We start from the raw sequence: 21,538 nt of genomic DNA, 5'->3' as shown, positions 1-21,538 counted from the left end.
GTTATATGGGTCATGAGTAAATTCGAAATAACTTTTCGGGGCACTGGGTGGCTCATTCGGTTAAGCTTGACTCTTGATTTAGGCTCAGGTCATGATCTCACGTTATGTGAGATCGAGCCCTGCATCATGCTCCGTGCTGATGGCGTGGAGCCTGCTTGGGATTCTCTCTCTCCGTGTCTCTCTCTGTGTCCCTCCCCTACTCTCTTTCTCTTAAAAAAAAAAAAAAAAAAAAAAGATAAAAAGATAAACTTTTCAAAGTCATAGTAGTTTAAAAAAACATTAAAATTTCTCGAAATTTCACAATAATCTTCCCAATTTTTAAATTTACCACAAATTTTAAAATACCTATCTTTTATGAGGGTGAACTTGTAAAATTGAGGAATTAAGAACTTGTGTCTTTGAAATATTGGGATCTGAAAATCAGAGAAAGAGACAGAAGAGAGAAAAGTGCATCTATGTAAAAATTACATTTAAAACCAGAACTCTGAATAGGAAAGGAAATCACATAAAAAAATACTGATTCAAGATAATTGTAAATCATAGCATATAGGAATAGCAGCAGAAAGGACCCATGTCAACAGTCAACCTAGATAAAAGATATTACAGGAATTTGCAAGGAAATAATGTAAAAATTAAGAGTTACATTTTAAAAATTAAGTCCAGGTATTTAATTTGAAATATTTTAGACTAAAGTCATCTAGATTTTTCAGTTTCTTTGCTCATCATCTTTCATCTCTTAAATATTAAAATACCTACTGAGAACTAGAATCCTTGGAAAAACACATCTAGATACATCTTTAGGAGACTCTAGATACAGAAGCTGCAAGTCAAGGGTTAGCAAGCATACTTAGCATATAAAAAAACTTTATTCAAGTGTGTTTTAGCTTGAACTTGGAATTTAAATTGGACTTTAAACAGACAAACCCTGAAAAAATCATGTTTCCACATATGTTGAAAAATTTTGCAGAGAAATGCCACACCAAGGAAACCTAATATGTGAGGAATAATTTGCTGTAAGATTAACCTCTCTGTGGCATTACAACTATGGAGGAAGTACTTTAAAGATAAGCAATATCTAAATGATGGTTGTCATTTCCTTTCTACTCATGACACAGAAGCTAAAGAGTAAGTTCTATCACCTACTAGCCGGTTGGTTTTGACGGGTTACTCAATCACCATGAACCCAGGTCTCCATCAGACTTGCTATGATGTCTGTAAAAATCTAGTAGAAACTTTAATGGAGAATCCAGATTTTTCTTTTCCCTTCAGACAACACTGTGGTTTATGGTTCATCTGAGTATCTGAAAACTGTTTTCATGATACCTTTTTGAAAGAAGCCATTATTTATTGGTGACTTCTGGGTTTGTTTTTTTTTTTTTTTCCAACGTTTTTTATTTATTTTGGGGACAGAGAGAGACAGAGCATGAACGGGGGAGGGGCAGAGAGAGAGGGAGACACAGAATCGGAAACAGGCTCCAGGCTCCAAGCCATCAGCCCAGAGCCTGACGCAGGGCTCGAACTCACGGACCGCAAGATCATGACCTGGCTGAAGTCGGATGCTTAACCGACTGCACCACCCAGGCGCCCCTATTCTGGGTTTTTTAAAGAACAGTTAACTAGTGCTTAGTATGTGTGATTTACTGTTTTTTTTTTTTTTTTTTTTTTGGTTTTGTTTTAACATTGTTTTCCAGTTCTTTTTTTTTTTTTTGAATTGTTGTGTTTATTTATTTATTTTGAGAGAGAGAGAGAGAGAGAGAGAGAGAGAGAGAGCAAGCAAGACAGGGGCAGAGAGAGGGAGTGAACAAGTGGGGATGGGGGGAGGGGCAGAGGGAGGCAGTATCTCAAGCAGGCTGTGCCCTGTCAGCACAGAGTTCCATGTGGGGCTCCATCTCACAAATGGTGAGCTCACGACCTGTGCAGAGATCAAGAGTTGGACACTTAAGAGGCGCCTGGGTGGCTCAGTCAGTTAAGCGTCCGACTTCAGCTCCGGTCATGATCTCATAGTTCGTGAGTTCGAGCCCCACATCGGGCTCTGTGCTGACAGCTCGGAGCCTGGAGCCTGCCTCGGATTCTGTGTTTCCCTCTCTCTCTGCCCCTCACGCTGTGTCTCCCTCTGCCTCAAAAATAAACATTAAAAAATAAATTAAAAAATAAAATAAAATAGTTCACCTTATTACCAAAAAAAAGAGAGTTGGACGCTTAATTGACTCAGCTACCCAGGCGCCCCATGATTTACTGTTTTAAGCACTTTACAGACTTTAACTCTTTTAATCCCATAAGGATGTGAAGTATGCACTGGTATTATCCTCATAGTAAAGATGTGGAACTGAGGCACAGATGCGTTAAGGAACTTGTCCAAGGTCCACAGCTGGAGAACCAAGGACCCAGGCCCAGGTAGACTGGCTCGAGTCCGTGCTCAGTCCCCTCTGTGCAATCCCATCTCCTTGGGTTATCAAAGAAAAAAATCCAGCCAGACGACAGCCTTACCTGTGGTAACATTTCAAAACTGTAAAGGAGAAACATCTTAAAAGGGTATTGTATCGGGGCACCCAGTGGCTCAGTAGGTTAAGCATCCAACTTTGGCTCAGGTCATGATCTTGCATTTCATAAGTTCAAGCCCTGCATCAGGCTCTGCGCTGACAGCTCAGGGCCTGGAGCCTGCTTCAGATTCTGTGTCTCCCTCTCTCTCTGCCCCTCCCCCAACTTGTGTTCTCTCTCTCTCTCTCTCTCTCTCTGTCTCTCTCTCTCTTTCTCTCAAAAATAAATAAAAACAGGGGTGCCTGGGTGGCTCAGTCGGTTGAGCGTCCGACTTCGGCTCAGGTCATGATCTCACGGTCCGGAGTTCGAACCCCGCGTCAGGCTCTGTGCTGACAGCTCAGAGCCTGGAACCTGTTTCAAATTCTGTGTCTCCCTCTCTCTCTGCCCCTCCCCTGTTCATGCTCTGTCTCTCTCTGTCTCAAAAATAAAATTAAAAAAAAATAATAATAAAATAAATAAAAACATTAAAAAAAAAAAAAAGGATGTATTATCAGTTTGAAGTCTGGCCTATGGGTAGCCTGGGTGGCTTAGTCAATTAAGCCTCTGACTCTTGATTTCAGCTCAGGTCATGATCTCCGCATCCTGAGATCAAGCCCTGTGTCAGGCTCAGTGTTGAGTGTGGAGCCTGCTTGAGTGAGATTCTCTCTTGCCCTCTCCCTGTGCCCCTCCCCTGCTTGTGCACACACCCATGCCTGCTCTCTCTCTCTCTCAAAAAAAAAAAAAAAAAAAAAAAAAAAGCCTGGCACTAAAATAAGAAAAATATTACTTTAGGAAACTGATAACATTGTCAGTGGTAAGATAAACTAAAATACTTTCAAAGTAGGAGTAGGACTCATAATCTTAGGTATATGATAGAATTAATATTAGAATGTTTTAAGCTGAACACAGCCTGGTTCCTGGAAACTGCTAGGAAGCTATCCAGATTCTACTTAAAGTACAAGTAGTTACAAAAGATAGCTGAGGGGTCATATATTTATTGTGTGCATAAGCATTCTTTTGTAACTCTTGCGTTTACTTTCATGACAGCTCAGGATAACATTTAGACTTTGTCCTTTTTACCTATGTGAGTGGTTTTTTTTTTTAAATATCTTCATTGAAGTATAATTTACATGCTATAAAATTCACCTGCTACTGTCAGTTTGCATTTCAGTGGTTCGTACTAAATTTATACAGTTGTGGAACTTTGATCACAACCTACTTTTAGAACATTTCTATTATCCTAAAAAGTTCCGTCATGCCAATTTGTATTCTCATCCATGAGGTTTTAATTTCCTTTATTGTTATATGATTGTTTTCCTCTTATACCTTCTTTCACTCCTTTGGGTTGCTTTGTCTAATTGTTATGTCTGGGTTTTATGCAGTTAGTTTTCGTCCTTTATTTTGGTTTCTTTTAACCTTGAGCTATTATTTATTCAATCGAGTGACCTTGTTATGAAGTCTTTTAAGGGGATCAAATGACAGTCCTTAATCCACAGAAATTTAACTGCCATTGTTCTAGTCTCTTGGTTACCTCTTGCACCCTGATGCTGCTAGTACATGACTTGATGCTCATGGTGGGGAGGTGAGACGCGTGGAGAGGGACATGCCTTAGGGGTCTTCTTAAGTGGAGGATTCTGTAACTGCTGTGCCCTTCACCGTGTGCCTGTGGTTTGCCCTTCTGATAAAGTCATCACATCAAATGGCTCTGTGGGTAAGTAGAAAAGGAGTAGAGAAGGCCCATATGTGTATTTCTTTTCATCTTCTCTTTCTATGTGGAAAGAAGTATAACCCTCCCTTCTGTCCTGTCGGGAAAAGGTAGGAGGCTGGAGAGGATTTAGTGTGATGTTCTGGGAAGGTGAAATAATAGAAACACTTGAGCTGTGTTGCATTAAAAAATCTTTAAAAGTTTTCAGGATCAAAAAAGAAATTCCTTATTCTTCTTCATCCCATACTCTCCATTTTTGTGAAGAAAATCAGTAGAATAAGACATAGCAGGCTTAGTTAAGAAACTTGAAACATGAACTCATAATGCAAGAGGGTTATCTCTATACTCAAAAGGAAAAGTAAAGAAAACTTGAATATATTTGGAAGCTCAGGGGCCAAGTCATAATACTTCACTCAAGATAAATTTAAGACATGGACAGTTTTCAAAGTGGTAAAATTGTAGTGCTGCAGGAAAGTGAAATTTAAAAATATAATAAATTAGATCAAAGAGCTATTGGGGAGAAGAATCTGTGCAGACTACAGAATAAAAGAGAAGAAACATAATATGACATAGGGGAGATATTCTAGCTTTAGATTCAGGAAGCCATAATTTTAATTCTTGCCCTGACACTAGCCAGCAGTAATCTCAGATAAATCGCAGAACCTATTTGGGCCTCAGTTTCCTCATGTGTAACATGAAAGGATTTATTAATCTTGATGAAGAGTCTTTTGTGCTTTACAATTATATAATAAGATGGCAACACATGAATAGATGTTTATTATTAGCCATTAGGGAAACGCAAAGTATAATCACAGTACCTATCACTACACACCTATAACAATGGCTAAAATAAAAAATAATGACAGTACCAAATGCTGTCGAGGAAGCAAAGAAATGGGATCACTCATGCACCATACATCCTGGGAACCTAAAATTGTATATTCACTGTGGAAAATAGTTTGGCAGTTTCTTACAAGGCTAAAGATGCAGTTACCATATAACCCAGCAATTATGCTCTTGGACATTTATTCCAGAGAAATGGAAATTATGTTCACACAAAACCTGTATACAAATATTTGTAATATATTTATTCATAATAGCCCCAAATTAGAAACAATCAAGATGTCCTTCAAACAAACTGGTGTATCCATACCGTGGAGTACTATTTAGCAATGAAAGAGATGAGCTGTTGACACATGCAACAACTTGGGTGATTCTGCAGAGAATTGGCCTGAGTGAAAAAAGGCAATCCCAGAAGTTTACTGACTGCATGATTCCATTTATATAACATTGTTGAATGATAGAAATACAGAGCAGAGTAGTGGTTGCCTAGAGTTAGGGGCTGGGTGAGGGGCGAAGGGAGAGGGTGGATGTGGTTATGAAAGGACCACAGGAGAGATCCTGTGGTAAAAGCACTGTTCTGTATCTTGACTGGTGGTGAATATACAATTGTACACATGCAATAAAACTGCACAGAGCTAAACATAAACAGGATACAAGTAAAACTGCTCTGAATATGATGAATGGATGCTATCCATGTCATTATCCTGGTTGTGATACGTACTGTAGTTTTCCAGGATGTTGATGTTGAGGGAAATTACATAAAGATTAAGGAGATCCCTTGGTGTTATTTCTTACAAATGCATGTGAACCTATAATTATCTTAAAATTAGAAGCTTAATTTAGAAAACAAAATAAATTATATTTTATTTACCCTTGTATCCTAACTGGGTGGAACAGTGTTGGATACACAGTAGGTTCTCAGTATTTATTTACTGAATAAATGGGGGGATTGCTTTTGTGCATGTATAAAATGATTCTTTCATTTGGATCACAAAAGGAGGATCTAGTCACCGCTTAAACCTTGACTAAACTATTTAGGTGATTAAGCCCAGAATAATAACCTTTATCCTGCAAACTTTACCTAATTGTATGATCACTTTTGCAGTTACATGAGACTCAGCTTGATTCCCCCATGTTGATGTTTGCTCTTACTCCCTCTTTCTAGCAAAGTCCTAGAAGGGAGGATAAACTAAAATGCATTTATGATAAATTAGCTTCGGGTGCACAAAGTCTCCATAGATGATTTCAGTCTTGATTATTGTAGCTTTATGATAAGCCTTGAATTCTTGTTCTGTAAGTACACCAATTTTGTTCTTTTTCAAATTTGTTTTAGCTGTTTGGATTCTTCTCATTTTAAAGTGAATTTTAGAAATGGTATGTTAACTTCTAAACAGAAATCTCCTGAATTTTTACTGTGATCTCATTTCTAGATCAATTTGGGGAGAGTTGACATTTTAAGAATAGTCTTCTGATCCATGAACATGGTATATCTCTCCATTTATTTAGATATGCTTTAAATCTCTTGGCAGTGTTTTGGATTTTCAGTTAATAAGCCTTGCAAATCTTTTGTCAGATTTGTCCTTAAGTATTTCATATTTTGAGCAGTATTTTAAAAGTTTTTTCAGTTACCAATGCTTATTGTAAGTATGTAGAAATACAACTGATTTTTGTATATTACATATTATTTTCATTCACATTCCACTGACTAGAATTCCATTGACTAGAATTTGGTCACAGCTGCTCTTATGGCAAGTTTGCCTGGAGAATGTTACTATCTAGTTATCTTTCCAGGAAGAAGAGAAAATGAAGTTGATGAATAGCTAACTACTAACAGCCCAAATATTGACTGTGTGATGAAAATATTAAGGATTTAGAAGTCTCTTGGATTTATTTTCTTTGTAGTGTAATAAATTTTTTATCATGCAAAAATTAATTTCAGGACATTTTTTAAGTTTTAACACCTTTATATGAAGCAAGTCATTCTGAAGGAATAGGTAGATTCACTAGTGAAACATAATAAAAATATAATAAAATGAAGCATGTTCACGTATTTGCCATTTGACAAAGGTGGCATTTCTTTTTTTTTTTTTTAAGTTTATTTATTTATTTTGAGAGAGAGAGAGAACAAATGGGGAGGGTCAGAGAGAGACGGAGAGAAAGAATCCCAAGCAGGCTCTGTGCTGTGAGTGCAGAGCCCAATGCAGGGCTTGAACTCAGGAACCATGAGATCATGACCTGAGCTGAAATCAAGAGTCGGATGCTTAACCAACTGAGCCACCCAGGTGCCCCAATCAAGGTGATATTTCAAACTGCTGAGATGAACTTGGAATTGTCATTTAATACAAAATCTTAGCAGTAATGCAGACACAATTTTGAGATACCTATTAGATTGGGGAGATATCTGGGCTAGATTTAAAAATTAGGGGTTGTCTATATATAAATGGTATTTAAAGCATTAGACTGGATGAAATCACCAAAAGACAGAGTAGAACTAGAAAAGTCTATGGACTGAGCCCTGGATATTCCCAATGTCAGAAGTTGAGCAGATGACGTAGTAACAAAGGAGACTAAGAAATAGCCTATGAGTTAGGAATAAAATCAGTATGGGAAGTCAAGTGGAGACAAATTTTCAAAAAGGAGAAGTGATTCTTGAACCCATTGGTAAGTCACATTAAGACAAGAACTGAGAATTGACTGCTCAGTTTAGCAATGTGGAAGCCGTTGGTAACCTTGACCGGGACAGTGTCAGGGAATTATGGTGGCAAAAGCCTGACTTAAGGGGATTCAAAAGAAAATGGGAGGAAAAGAATTCAAGAGAGCAACTATAGTCACCTTTCAAAGAGTTTTGCTCTACAGGATAGGCAGAGTGGTGGTGGCCAACAAGGTGGTAGCTTGAGAGGGCTATGTGGTTCGAGGGTTTTGTTGTTACTTTAAAATTAAAGAACCTACAAAATGTGTCTATGCTGATGGGAATATAGTAAAGAAAATAGATGATGTGAAGGAGAGGGGAGAATTGCAGGAATCACCTCTGTGAGCAGTAAAAGGGGTCTGGTACATGGGTAGGGACCCCAGAAGAGTGGGCCATCGGAGCAGGATTGTTGAGAAAGAGGGCAGGAGAATCTGGCCACAGCTGTAGGGGGGTAGATGTGGCAAGCGACTAAGCTCTCATCTCATGGCCTGTGGTTTTCAGTGTGACAGAAAGCAGGGTCATTAGCTGCAAGTGAGGATGAGAAGGGATAAAATAGTCATGTAGCTCGAATATACTGGACAGAACTATATTATTATTGGCAGACAACAGTAAAAGCTCCCTTGAGGTTATGAACTTAAAATGAAAACAGCTTCGTATTTATTTATTTGTTCAGTTTCTTTCTTTCTTTTTTTTTTTTTCCAACGTTTATTTATTTTTGGGACAGAGAGAGACAGAGCATGAACGGGGGAGGGGCAGACAGAGAGGGAGACACAGAATCGGAAACAGGCTCCAGGCTCTGAGCCATCAGCCCAGAGCCCGACGCGGGGCTCGAACTCCCGGACCGCGAGATCGTGACCTGGCTGAAGTCGGACGCTTAACCGACTGTGCCACCCAGGTGCCCCTCTTTCTTTATTTTCATCTCCGCTCACGTTTGGCCACACAGGTGCAGGCCCAGAGCAGGCAGTGTTAATTATTTATCTGAGGTTAGATTATGTCAAGGTTAGGACTTCGAGGAAGGAAGAGAAAGGCAATGGAGTGAATTGAAGCTGGCTTACAAGGGAAGTGAGAACATGAGGTGGTGAGGGACAGGGAAGAGGTAGGAGGCAGCAGCTCCAGACGGCAGATTGAGAAGAGCTGAGGGATGGATGGGGGGGAATGAAGAGTGGGTGTTGGATTGGAGATTGCGCAGGGTTCTCAGCCATGACCAGATGAAAGCCACGAGTGGAAGCGAAGAGAGCAGAATGCTAGATAGCCAGGGTAGTGGAAGGACTAGCTGTGTGGGTGCTGAATTTGTGCTCAGGACTTGAAGGTCTTGTCTATTATTTTCTAATTATCTTTTATTTCTGTTGGACTCTCTGATAACAGTTTTAGTGTTCTTAGTAAGAGAATCACGTCTCTTCTTTCATAGTTTGTGTTTCTTAGTGCTTTACGGGATGGTCATGGTGTTAGCTTCATACCTTCTATCGCGTTTTCAGTTTTAACTGTTAGATTTAACCAAGGGTTCTTTCTTACATCTGATTACCTTTCATAGCATCCCTCTCTAGAAAAATCACGATGATCTACGTGATTTGTAATACAAAGAAGATGGTTCCTCTTTCTCCTTTAGGTTTGTATCTGCACTCATACATATGGTTTTTGTCCAAGTGAGGAAGTCTATTGAATTTTCTACTTAACTTTTAAATGTCTTTTTATTTTAGGTATCAAAGAGTAAAGATGGAAAAGAACAAAGTGAAACTGTATCACCATCCGAAGATGAAACATTCTCCTGGCCAGGTCCCAAAACAGTTATGTTGAAAAGAACATCTCAAGGCTTTGGTTTTACATTGAGGCATTTTATTGTTTATCCCCCAGAGTCTGCAATTCAATTTTCATATAAGGTAAGAACATTAATTAAAGTAAGTTAAAAACAACAACAACAACAATGCAAGGCAGTTCCTGTCTCCTTCTTATCTTCCTCTCATCCTCCCCTTGTGCCTTCCTTATGAAGGCTCCATCCTTCTGGAGGTTAATGAGGTTGTTATTGCCACGTTTTGGGGAGGGCACTTTGAATTGAATTGAGGCTTGCTTTGATTTTACTAGAATTTCTAAATAACTATTCACATATGGGTATTTTTTTTTTTTTTATATTGTAGGATGAAGAAAATGGCAACAGAGGAGGTATGCTGTAGAAATTTTAATTTTTCTCTGTTTTGCTACATGTCTTTCTATTCCTTAAGTAATATTAAATGAGCTGATACAGTTTTTCGAGTCCAAATATATATATAACTCTTAGATGGGAGAGCCCTAGAAATGAAATAATTTTACTGTTTTATGGATTCCATTGTCTCAGCATGATTTCAACATGCGGTGATTTTATTGTTAATTATATGTTAGTGCTTATGCAGGGGAACATCTATGATTCTGAGGAAAGTAATTGTGATATTTTTATTTAATTAGTAATCTCTTAAATTCAGTAATTTTTTTTTAGGTAAGAAATGCTGTGTGTTTTATCTAGTAGATTTAGTGACTCAAATAGTGAAAAAGAGAGTACTTGGGGTCTTCTCATAGTTAATCTTACTCTTGACTTAAGCATTATCTTTAATAAGCTTATTAAAAGGAGAATCAGGCCGGGGATGGGGATATTTCTTATTAATGTCCACTCATTTTTGTTTTAATTTTATATGAACTCTAATGAGTTAAAAGTCACACACAATAAAATGTGCCTATTTTAAAAACTTTTATTTCTAGATGATTTTAGACTAGAATAAAGGTTGCTAAAATAGTACAGAAGTTTCCGTATATCCTTCGTTTAGCTTCCCATAATGTCCAACAACTTACACATTCATGGTACAGTGAACAGGACTAAGAAATTAGCATTGGTCTGATACTGTTAATTAAACTACAGACTTTATTTGGTTTTTTACTAGTTTTTCTACCAGCATCTTTTCTCCGATGCGAGATTCCACATTGCATTCAATTGACTTGTCCCTTTGTCTTCTCTAGTCTGTGACAGCGCCTCAGTCTGTCCTTGTATTTCATGGCCTCAACACCTTTGAAGAGTACCAGTGTGTTATTTTGTACAGTGCCCATCAGTTTGGCTTTGTCTGATGTTTTCTTATCATGACTTTGAAGTTACACCTTTTTAACAAGAATGTCATGTTTGCGCCAATCTTAAGTGTACAGTTATACATGTAAGGTGCATTTCGATAAATCTATAACTTGTGAAACCACCATCCCAATCAAGCTCTAATACCAAAAAGAACCTTTCTGTAGAATCACTATGTTTTACACCTGAAACTGATGTAACATTGTATATTGCTACATACTTCAATAATTAAAAAAAAAAAAACACAAAAAACCTTTCCATCATTCCATAAAGTTCCCTTACACAGCACTCTGCTGTTCCTAGACAACCACTAATCTGCTTCCCATCACTGCCTTGGAATACCATATCATGTACTCGTTTGTGTCTTTTGCTTGCTGTAGTATTTTTGAGGTTCCACTGCATGGTACAGATAGATACTAACACTGCTCTTTCATTTGTTGCTGATTAGTTTGTTTGAATACACCGCAGACTGGTTATCCACCTGTTTGTTTATCCACTCCCCTGTTGATGAAACTTTGTAATACCCATATCTGATTTGCGGTCTTAGAATGGTCATGCTAAGGGTTAAAGGGGAAGAAAACAATTTATTTCAGCATTATCAAAAGTATTCTGTGAGTGTAAGGCCAGGTAGGACCCTTCATAAGTTATCACTGTTGTGCAGGGAGGGCCACTCTTGTGTCACCATCTGTCATGCACTGGGGTTCAGGAAGAATTCCAAATGTTACTTGGCATGAGCTAGAAATAGGTGTTAGCGAGGAAAGGGAAAGCTTACAAAACCAGCTTCAGCAAGAGGAAAGAGGATGTGGGTCTTCTGTCCTCCCATCATCCCACAGGACAATGTGCTGGTGCTCAGGTGGCCTGTTACACACAGCATCTAGAATAATGCTGTCTTTTAAGAAACAGTCTGACTTATGTAAAGTCAAGAATTGGTGGATAAAACAGGGTATAGTTAGTATGATATGAAATTACTCTGTCATATTTCTCTGCCTTGAGAAAGTTAAAAACAAAGAAGTTTGTTCTGTATTTGTGAATACCTGAGGACAAAGAATTCACATAAAAGTCAAGGATATCCTCAGTTTAGAAGCCCTGAACATCTTAGAAGAGCAACCATCACTTTTTACTCAGTTCTGATTCCCTGGCGAGCAGTGAATTTGGGAAGTTCATGGAGTTTAAGGAGTGACTGACTGAGTCGTCCTCTGCCTCCTCTGCCCCCCCAGGCCTAGGTTTGCTCTGGTCATCCCAGTTGGTAGTGGGGTCACAAGTTAGTCCATTGAGGCCTAGTTAGCTAAAGTATAGCCCTCATAATACCATTTCAACTCAACTCATCAACCAACCATAAGAACATATTTTATGAGAATAAATTTTCTTTATTTTAATTCAACTGAATATGACGATTTTTATTTTATAGTTTCATCTGCTGATAAAACTTACTTTCAAGCATATTGAGATTACGAAATCTTTTTATGTGAATTTTGGTTTAATGAAATAGAATCCAAGCTCCAGTGTAATGATCCGAGTCAAAGCCTAGAATCACTGGAGAGGAAGTAATTGCCAGAATTTTATTCAAACTCCTAAGAGATCCTGTGATAATGCCAAAATTCTGTGAAACAGTTGAAAGGTTTTGTTTTAGTGTTCTTTCCTTTTGGCAGTTTAGTGGAATCCCTTTTGACACTTGACTTTCTGATTATTCTCCTTACCCAACTTCCATTCTGGTATGTTTCTTAGAGCCTATGTATGTGTATTGTCTTGTGTTTTAAAACTATTTTTTCTTGTTGATTTGTTTTCTGTATTATGATGCAGATAATATTTATAAGAAAAAGGCCGTTAAAGTAGAAAAATATTTTTTGTTGATGATAGTTGTTGATAATTGCTGTCTTGCTGTTGTCCTGTTGTCCCTTAAATCTCTGGAGAAGATCTTTATAAATAATCAAAACAAGAATAATTAGAAGTTTGTAATTACTGTTATTTCTTTTCTACTTATTCTATGAGTAAAAATTCTGTCGAAATTAATTACAGGGACATGTCCAGGAGTGTGTTTGTCATTTTGTTAGGTACCTAAGTAACTGTTGGATTTCTACTTCGGCATCAAAATGTATATTTAAGCATTAATAGTACAAAAAAGTAACTAGGAATTTTATAAATTCTCTCAGTAGTAAAAATTTGTATTTTGTGATTGCAGTTTCTTTTTTTTAATTTTTTTTTATTAAAAAGAATTTTTTTAATGTTTATTCATTTTTGAAAGACAGAGTGAGAGGAGGCAGGGCAGAGAGAGGGAGACACAGAATCTGAAGCAGGCTCCAGGCTCTGAGCTGTCAGCACAGAGTCCGATGCGGGGCTCGAACCCATGAACTGTGAGATCATGACCTGAGCCGGAGTTGGATGCCCAACCAACTGAGCCATGCAGGGCCCCCGATTGCAGTTGTTTCTGACTAAAGAGCTCTGTGGCCTATGTTGGAGTTTTCTAACCAAGGCTCTTTTAGTGGCAAGAAGTAGAAACTTCCTCAAACCACTTCTGGAAAGATGTGGTAATTCTGAAAAAACAATAGAGCATTTCCAAATTCAATGTCAAGAGTGATAGGATACCTGGGTAGCCATAGACACCAGAATTGGGACCTGGGAAGCTACTAAATCTAAAGAGTAACAACAACAACGACCCAAACTTTGGAATTTACTGGAGGATCGAAATGACTTTCATAATTAATTTTGATTATACCTGATTTTCTCATGAGCTGATATCTGTATATAAGGTACAGTCCTCATTATATCTTCTTTCTTCCTTCCTCTCTTATCATAACACTTCCTATTCCTGAGAATGAAACCTAATTGGCCCAGTTCATCATTTTATGCCCACTGAACAGTACCCATTATGCTTAGAGGTCAAACATTCTTCCATTTAATGAAGAGGTAAATTCTGAAAACCTGAGAAAATCTGGTGTATTTTATGCCACTAATTTCCATTCATAAGGTGAAAACCTATTCCCTCAGAATAATGTAACAGTAAAAAATGGACCTGAAAATTCATTGTAAGAGGAATTTCTTGTGGTTAGGTCCATGGTCAGTAGTATCCCGGTAGGTCCTAGAAGAGTGTTTCACTATTTCTAAAATGTAGCAAGACTAAGTGAGTTCCATGGGTCTTTGCTGATGTCTTGTGCATTGACTAAACCCCTTGGGATCCATTTTTCACTCTATTTGACAGTTTAAACAATTTGAGTTTCTCTGGTAGGTAGGCAAATATACTAATTAGTTACATATTTTTGTTAATTTTTAATACTATTCATTAGAACATCCACAGATGTCTGATATTGTCCTGAAGATACTTTAGGAAGTAGAGATGATGATGTTGATGTTGTTGATGAGGAGGAGGAGGAGGAGGAGGAAGAGAAGATGATGATGATGATGATGATGATGATGATAATGACGATGATGATGATGTGGAGGAGGAGGGGGAGATAGTGTGGTGGCAGTGGTGGCAGCTGATTTATAATGTGCTGGGCACTGTTTTAAGATTTTTTGTGGATTAGTTCATCAACTTTCTGGGGTGGATATTATCACCTCCCTGTTTTAGATGAGGAAACTGAAGCATGAAGTGTTTAAGTAATTAGCAAGGGACGGCATTGGACTACAAACAAGCCATCTGGTTCTAGGGTTTCCTCTCACTTTCTACCATGGTTTTGCAGAAAATTCTTTACTTTCATAATTCATCCTTGGAAATGTAAGAAAGAGCTTTCTGTTCCCTCGAAAGGTAAAGAGTATTAAAAGACCTTAATTCAACTTTCATATGCAATTTTGGTTAACATAGTCTTAGCATTTTATACTTGTTCTTTAATTTTCTTCTTCTTTTTCCTAATTGAACATGTCCTATTGGCTTAAGTCTGTTCAGCAGAAGGATAAAGCATCATTGCTTTAATATTTGCAATTGATTTCCATCTTTGATTTGGTTATATTTTTGATACCTATGCATCTCATGACTGATAGAATGTTTTTGGCATTTTTCACTTAGTTGTAAGAGATGTTAAGGGCATTCATAGGTATTTACCAAAGATAAATGAAGTATTTGCCTGCAAAAATATTTGTACAGGAATATTCATAAGTGCTGTATTCATAATAAATAAACACTGGATTCAACCTAAGTATTCATCAATATATGAATAGGTAACCAAATTGTGGTGTATCAATGCAATGGAATACACATAGCCTTGTGGATCAATCTCATAAACATTTCTTATATTGAAGTGAAATTCACATAATACAAAATTCACCGTTGTAAAGCGAACAATTCAATGACATTTAGTATAGAATTAAAGGTCATGTATGAAACGTACATCTATCACCTCTGTCTAGTTCCAAAACATTTTCATTGCTCCATAAGGAAGCCCATATCCATTAAGCTGTCATTCACTATTCTCCCCTCCCCAAAGTCCCTGAGAAATCCCAGTCTGTCTTCTGTCCCTTTGGACTCACCTATTCTGGATATTTTATAAAAATAGAATGATACAATATATAATGTTTTTCATATGGCTTCTTGCATTTTGTGTAATGTTTTTGAGTTTTGTCCATGGGGAACAGGAATCAATACTTCATTCCTGGCTGTATAGTATTCCCTTGCATGTATATACCACAGCTTGCTTATCCATTCATCCATTGATGGACATTTGGACTGTTTCTACCTTTTTTGGCTATTGTAATTAGTGTTGCTATGAACTTGTGTATGCAAGTGTTTATTTGAGTCCCTGTTTTCAGATCTCTAGGGTATATATCTAGGAGTGGGATTGCTCCATTGTTACGTGGTAATTCTGTGTTTAACATCTGGGGACCTGCCAAACTGTTTTGCACATTTCCATGGTAACTGTACCATTTTTACATTTGCACCAGCAATGTGTGAAGGTCACAATTTCTCCGCATCCTCATCAGTGCCTGTTATTTTCCATTTTTGAATTATGCCAGTCTAGTGAGTGTGAAGTGGTATCTCATTGTGGTTTTGCTTTGCATTTATTTCCTTAATAACTAGTGAAATTGAGCATCTTTTCGTGTGCTTGTTAACTGTTTGTATATCTTCTCTGGAGAGATGTCTATTTAAGTCCATTGCTCCTTTTTTTTTTTTTTTAATTGGGTTATTTGTCTTTTTGATTTTGAGTTGTAAGTGTTCTTTATATATTCTAGATAGTAGATTGTTATCAGATATATGATTTGCATATATTTTCCCTCATTCCACAGATTGTTTTTTCACTTTCTTGATAATGTCCTTTGATGCACAAAAGTTCCTAATTTTGATGAAATCTAGTTTATGTACTTTTTCTTTTGTTGTTCATGCTTTTGCTGTCTAAAACATTTTGATGAGTGAAAGAAACCAAGCACAAAAGAGTACAGACTGTCTGATTTTATTTGTATGGGAGGAAAGATAAATCCAACCCAAATTGTGGTTGCCTGAATTGATTGCAAAGGGGCTAAGGGAAGTTTCTGGCAAGATGGAAATGTTCTTTATCTTGATTGTCATGGTGGTTACATGGATTTATACATTTGTCAAAACTTAGGAAGCTCACACTTAAAATGAGCACATTTTATTACATGTAAATTATACCTCATTAAAGTTGATTTAAAACAAAGAGAACATATATAATAATTTAGTTGGATTTTTTCCCCCAGTGTTTAGCTATTTCAGCCAGTGCAGCTATGAGCGTTCTTATACATGAACTTTTGGGAACACATGTACTTATTTCTAGTGGGTCTGTGTATCCAGGGGTAACACTAATAGGTGTGCATACAGGCACATTTAGTAGATACCGCTAACTTGTTTTCAAAGTGATTATACCAACTAATATACTGAACCACAAGGTGTGAGCGTCCCAGTTGTGTCATATCCTCACTAACATTTAATATTTGTCCGTCTTTTTAATTTTAGTCATTTTAGTGGGCGTATAGTGGTATGGAATGTGGGTTCATTTTTATCTTCCTGAAAACTAATGGGGTTGATTACCTTTCGTTTGGCTATCGGGTATCAGTACTTTAAAAAAAATTAATTTGTAGGAGTTCTTTAAATATTCTTGATGAGGAGGGGCGCCTGAGTGGCTCAGTCAGTTAAGCGTCTGACTTCAGCTCAGGTCTCAATCTCATGGTTTGTGGGTTCAAGCCCCACGTCAGACTCTGTGCTGATAGCTCAGAGCCTGGAGCCTGCTTCAGATTCTGTGTCTCCCTCTCTGTCTGCCCCTCCCCCACTCATACCCTGTTTCTCTCTCAAAAATAAATTTAAAAAACATTAAACAATTTTTTAAATATTCTTAATGAGGATTTTATTAGTTGTATCTATAGCAAATATCCAGCTATTAGTTACCTTTCAATTTCTCGTTAGTAATTTTCATAAAGGAAAGTTCCTATTTGTAATATAGTCCAAATTGTCAATCTTCCCTTTTATGGCTAATACGTTGAATCCTATTTAAGCATGGTCACAAAGCTATATCTGCAGTTCACCTGTAATTGACTATTTTTGCATGTAGTATGAAGTCAAGATTTTTTCCCCCTATATGGATATACATTTAACCCTGCACTCTTTAGAGAAAAGACCGTACTTTCTTTACTGTTCTGTAAAACCACCTTGATCATAAAGTATCTGTATATGTGTAGGTCTGTTTCTGGACTTTCTTCTTTCCAGGGGTTGGCCTGTGCCTCACTTTTGTGTAGCTTCCAAACTAAGAACGGTTCTATATTTTTAAAAGGTTGTTTAAAAGAAGAAGAATATGTGACAGAGACTGTATATGTTCTGCAAGGCCTAAAATATTTACTGCTTGGCTCTTTACACACAAAATTTGTCAACCTTTGTTCTATTCCATCGGTCACTTTCTTTGCAGCAAAACTGCGATCTTAATTTTACTGTCGTTACTATATAATAAATGTTGCTGAAAGGTAAAGTCTTTTAATTTTGTTGTTCACGATTGGATTGGCTGTTTTTGTCCATTTGCAATATTATAACACTTTTAAAATCAGTTTGTCAGTTTCTACACCCACAAAAAAATCCTATTGGAATTTTAATTAGCTTTGTATTAATTACAATATTTGATTATTTGAAAACATTTGAAATAATTGAATCTTCTAATCTGTGAATGTAATGTCTTTCCCATGAAGGAGTGTTGAATTTTTTTGCATCTTTTGGAATAAACCTTTTATTTTTTTCCCTTTAATCTCTTAATATAGTGAATTATATTGATTTATTTTTCCAACTGTTAAACATTGCATTACTGGACTAAACCAAGCTTGTTCATAATATATGATACTTTTTACATATTGCCAGGTTTGGTTTTCTGTTGTATTTAGGATTTTTGCATCTCTGTTCAGAGACTGTCTTTACCTAAAGGTGGGCCTTAGTTTTTTTGACATTTGGTGTAACAGTTCGGGTTCTCTGCGAAACAGACGCCACAACAGGAACAGATGGCAAGACAGCGTTAGACGTGCCAGAGATTTCGTGGGAGAAGTGTCTGTGCAGGATTGAGAAGAAGGGGGCGGGAGAGGCAGGGGAAGACTTCAGAGCGCGCTGTAGGTCTGACATCTGTGAAAGAAGAGAGGGAAGGGAGGCTCCGGTAGGAAAGGTGCCAGATTGCAGCCCAAGGTATGGAGGCCTCTGTGAGGCAACTGGGGAGCTCCCATGCAAACACTGCCCTTGAGAATCCTTGGGCAGGCGTGGGGAAACGTGGCCTCTGTGCGAATGTGGCGGTGGATATTAAAGGGCAGCAGCTAGCGCTGTCACCCAGCTGTGTTCCCCATAGCAGCTTCTCTCGAAGGAAATCTGCACAGCATGCCTGCACGCTTGACGGGGTTGGGCTTTCTCTTTTTCACCCCTGCCCACCCCACACGTTACTTTGGAGGCCCCAACTGAAAGCATGGTGGTGTTTTCCAGGCCTTCTTCCTTGGCTGGCCTCGAATGCCCACTTTTGTTCCCGTGGCCCTTCGAGACTGATGGAAGCTCTGCACAGCCCCTCGGTCTCTCAGCTGTGGCTTTGGAAGCGGAAAGGGCCTCGAGGTGAAAAGCGGTGTAAAACACTGAGACCACCTCGCTGGACTCCCTTCTCTCTGGGATCTTGTCCCTCTGAGTGCTCTTGCCTTGGAGGCTGTCTCTGCCTTCATACAAATGTTACCTGTACTTGGTCGAGCTTTTCTGGTTGTGGCTCATGGGTGGAAGAGTTGATTCTGAAATAAGGCAGTTCACTATTGTCAGATTTGGAAATTTTTGTCTGTTTACGTTTAATACAACTCATAATACATTTATTGTTTAATCACCTACTTTATTTTAAAGTTTCTATTTTACTTTGAATTTCTTATATTTCTTTTCTCTCTTTAAGACTAAATAATATATTGTGATTCTTTTAGTGGTTATCCTAGAAATTATAATATGCAAGTTTATCACAGTCTAATGCTAATTAATATTTTACTCTGTTCTGAAACAATATAAGGGCCTTAGGTCATGCTCTCTCTACTTATTTCTCTCCCTCCTTACCTTTAGGATACTTTTATGTTGTGTCACAGTTCTCTCGGGATTTTTGTTGGTTTGTTTTTTTCCTGAAAGGTCTTTGCTTTGCTGTCATTTTGGAAAAGATTGTTGCTACAGAATTTTATGTTGATATTTTCTTCCAACATATTGAAGATCATATCCCACTCTCTTTTGGCTTCTATACTTGCTCATAAGAATTCATATTTTGGTTTATTGGTTTTTTGAAGGCAAACTTTTTTCATATCTACTGTTAAGATTTTCTGCATGTCTTTGGTGTTTGGCCATTTTGGTGTTTGGCCATTCTTGGTGAAAATTTATTTTTATTTTCCTTGTTTCCAATTCATTGAGCTTCTTGTGTCTGTCGTTGGGTGTCTGTCATCAGTTCTAGAAAATTTTCAGTCAGTGTTTCCTCACGTATTATCTGTATTTCAAGGCTTTCTTCAATTCTTCAGTGCTCTCTTAATTCTTCAATTAAACATGTTAGATGTTTTTATTCTGTCCCCTATGGTTCCTAAATTCTCTACTTTTTCCTCTTTGTTTTTGGTCTTCCCCAGCTGCATTTTGGATATTTTCTTCTAGTATATATCTAATAATTTTGAGTTTTAAATCTTGATTGTTAGAAGTTCTTTAGGGTAATGTACTAAACTGTACATGATCGCTTCTTATAGTTTTCTCTTTATCATTTTTAGGCCTTTTTTTTTTAATAATTTCTTCAAACATGCTAAGCAAAGTTGTTTTATAATCTGGTTCTGGAAATTCCACTATCAAGAGTCTTTCTGGGTCTGTTTCTCTTTTCTTTTCTTTTCTTTTTTAAATTTTTTTTTTTTTTAATTTTTTTTTAACGTTTATTTACTTTTGAGACAGAGAGAGACAGAGCATGAACAGGGGAGGGGCAGAGAGAGAGGGAGACACAGAACTGAAACAGGCTCCAGGCTCTGAGCTGTCAGCATAGAGCCCGACGCAGGGCTTGAACTCACGGACTGTGAGATCATGACCTGAGCTGAAGTCGGATGCTTAACCAACCAAGCCACCCAGGCGCCCCATCTTTTTTTAAATTTTTTAATGTTTACTCATTTTTTTGAGAGAGAAAAGAGAGAATGAGTGGGGGCGGGGCAGAAAAAGAGAGAGACACAGAATCTGAAGTGGGCCCCAGGCTCTGAGCTGTCAGCACAGCACCTGGGGCTCAAACCCACGAGCAGTGAGATCATGACCTGAGCTGAAGTTGGATGCTTACTGACTGAGCCACCCAGGCGCTCCTCTGTTTCTCTTTCCTTTTTTTTTTTTTTTTCTGGTTCTAGCTCAGGATAGGTTGGGGTTTTTTTGCTTTATGTATTGGACTATTTTGCGTTTGTTGACCTTCAAAAGTTATTACTGGAGATTTTTTGAGATCTAGGGTGAAAAAGTTGTTTTCAAGTAGACTGGTGTTTGCTTTTATACAGAACCAGGCGATTGTATTTTTAGCCTGCAAATCAATGTGAAGTTTGGTCTATAGCCACTTTTTAGAAATTGGTTTCCTTCTCTTTTCCCCCTTCCTTTGCTTAGCACCCAGGTAGCTTTCAGGTTGGTGGAAGCATAATTTTCAGTTAACATTATTCTTAAATGTGGGCTAATCTTCTAATTAATTCATAACTGTCTAGGACTTAGGCTTTTCTTCTGCCTGCTGGGTGAAGAAACTCTTAAAATGGAAGGGGCTCATGTTCAGTAGCCTGCACATATAGGGTTGACATTAATAGTATTTGGAGATGTTGTCTAGCAGCTAGGCTCACATGTATACGCACTCTGGTTCAAATATAAATTGTGCATTCCCTTGTAGTAGCTCAATTTGCTAGTACATCGATACTTCATTGGAAGATTTGCCGCCCATATGTCGTAATAAAATATCTTTATGTCCTATCAACATAGATAAAATCAGATTACGAAGTTATTTGTAGTTTGCTGTTATGAGCAATGTTTCCTAGTATAAAAATGTATAAGCTTACAGATACACACACACACACACACACACACACACACACACACACAAGATAAGTGATTCTTCATGTTGCTATTGATAAGTTAACTTCAGATATTCATTTTATTCATCTCCATTTGACAGGTGGGAAAGGATGGGAAATGAGGGCTCCCAGATCTTCTTGTGGTTAAATAGGACATGGTTGAAACACTGGGGAGCCCCAGAAATCAAAGACAGTGATGGCAAGGATATATATAAATTTTATGATGTGT

The 21,538-nt window shown here is 37.7% G+C and overlaps 1 protein-coding gene across 1 annotated transcript in view; it reads left to right on the top strand.

Annotated features, from left to right (window-relative positions):
• ARHGAP21 (Rho GTPase activating protein 21) overlaps window positions 1–21,538 on the top strand; it is a 136,495-nt gene that overhangs the window by 49,332 nt on the left and 65,625 nt on the right. Inside the window, 2 exon segments of the mRNA XM_043562611.1 lie at window positions 9,452–9,631; window positions 9,887–9,911. Of these exon segments, the coding sequence (XP_043418546.1) occupies window positions 9,452–9,631; window positions 9,887–9,911 (205 nt within the window).

This window comes from Prionailurus bengalensis, chromosome B4 (assembly GCF_016509475.1).
Source record: "Prionailurus bengalensis isolate Pbe53 chromosome B4, Fcat_Pben_1.1_paternal_pri, whole genome shotgun sequence".
NCBI lineage: Eukaryota > Metazoa > Chordata > Mammalia > Carnivora > Felidae > Prionailurus > Prionailurus bengalensis.
This window is presented reverse-complemented; position numbering and strand designations above follow the sequence as displayed.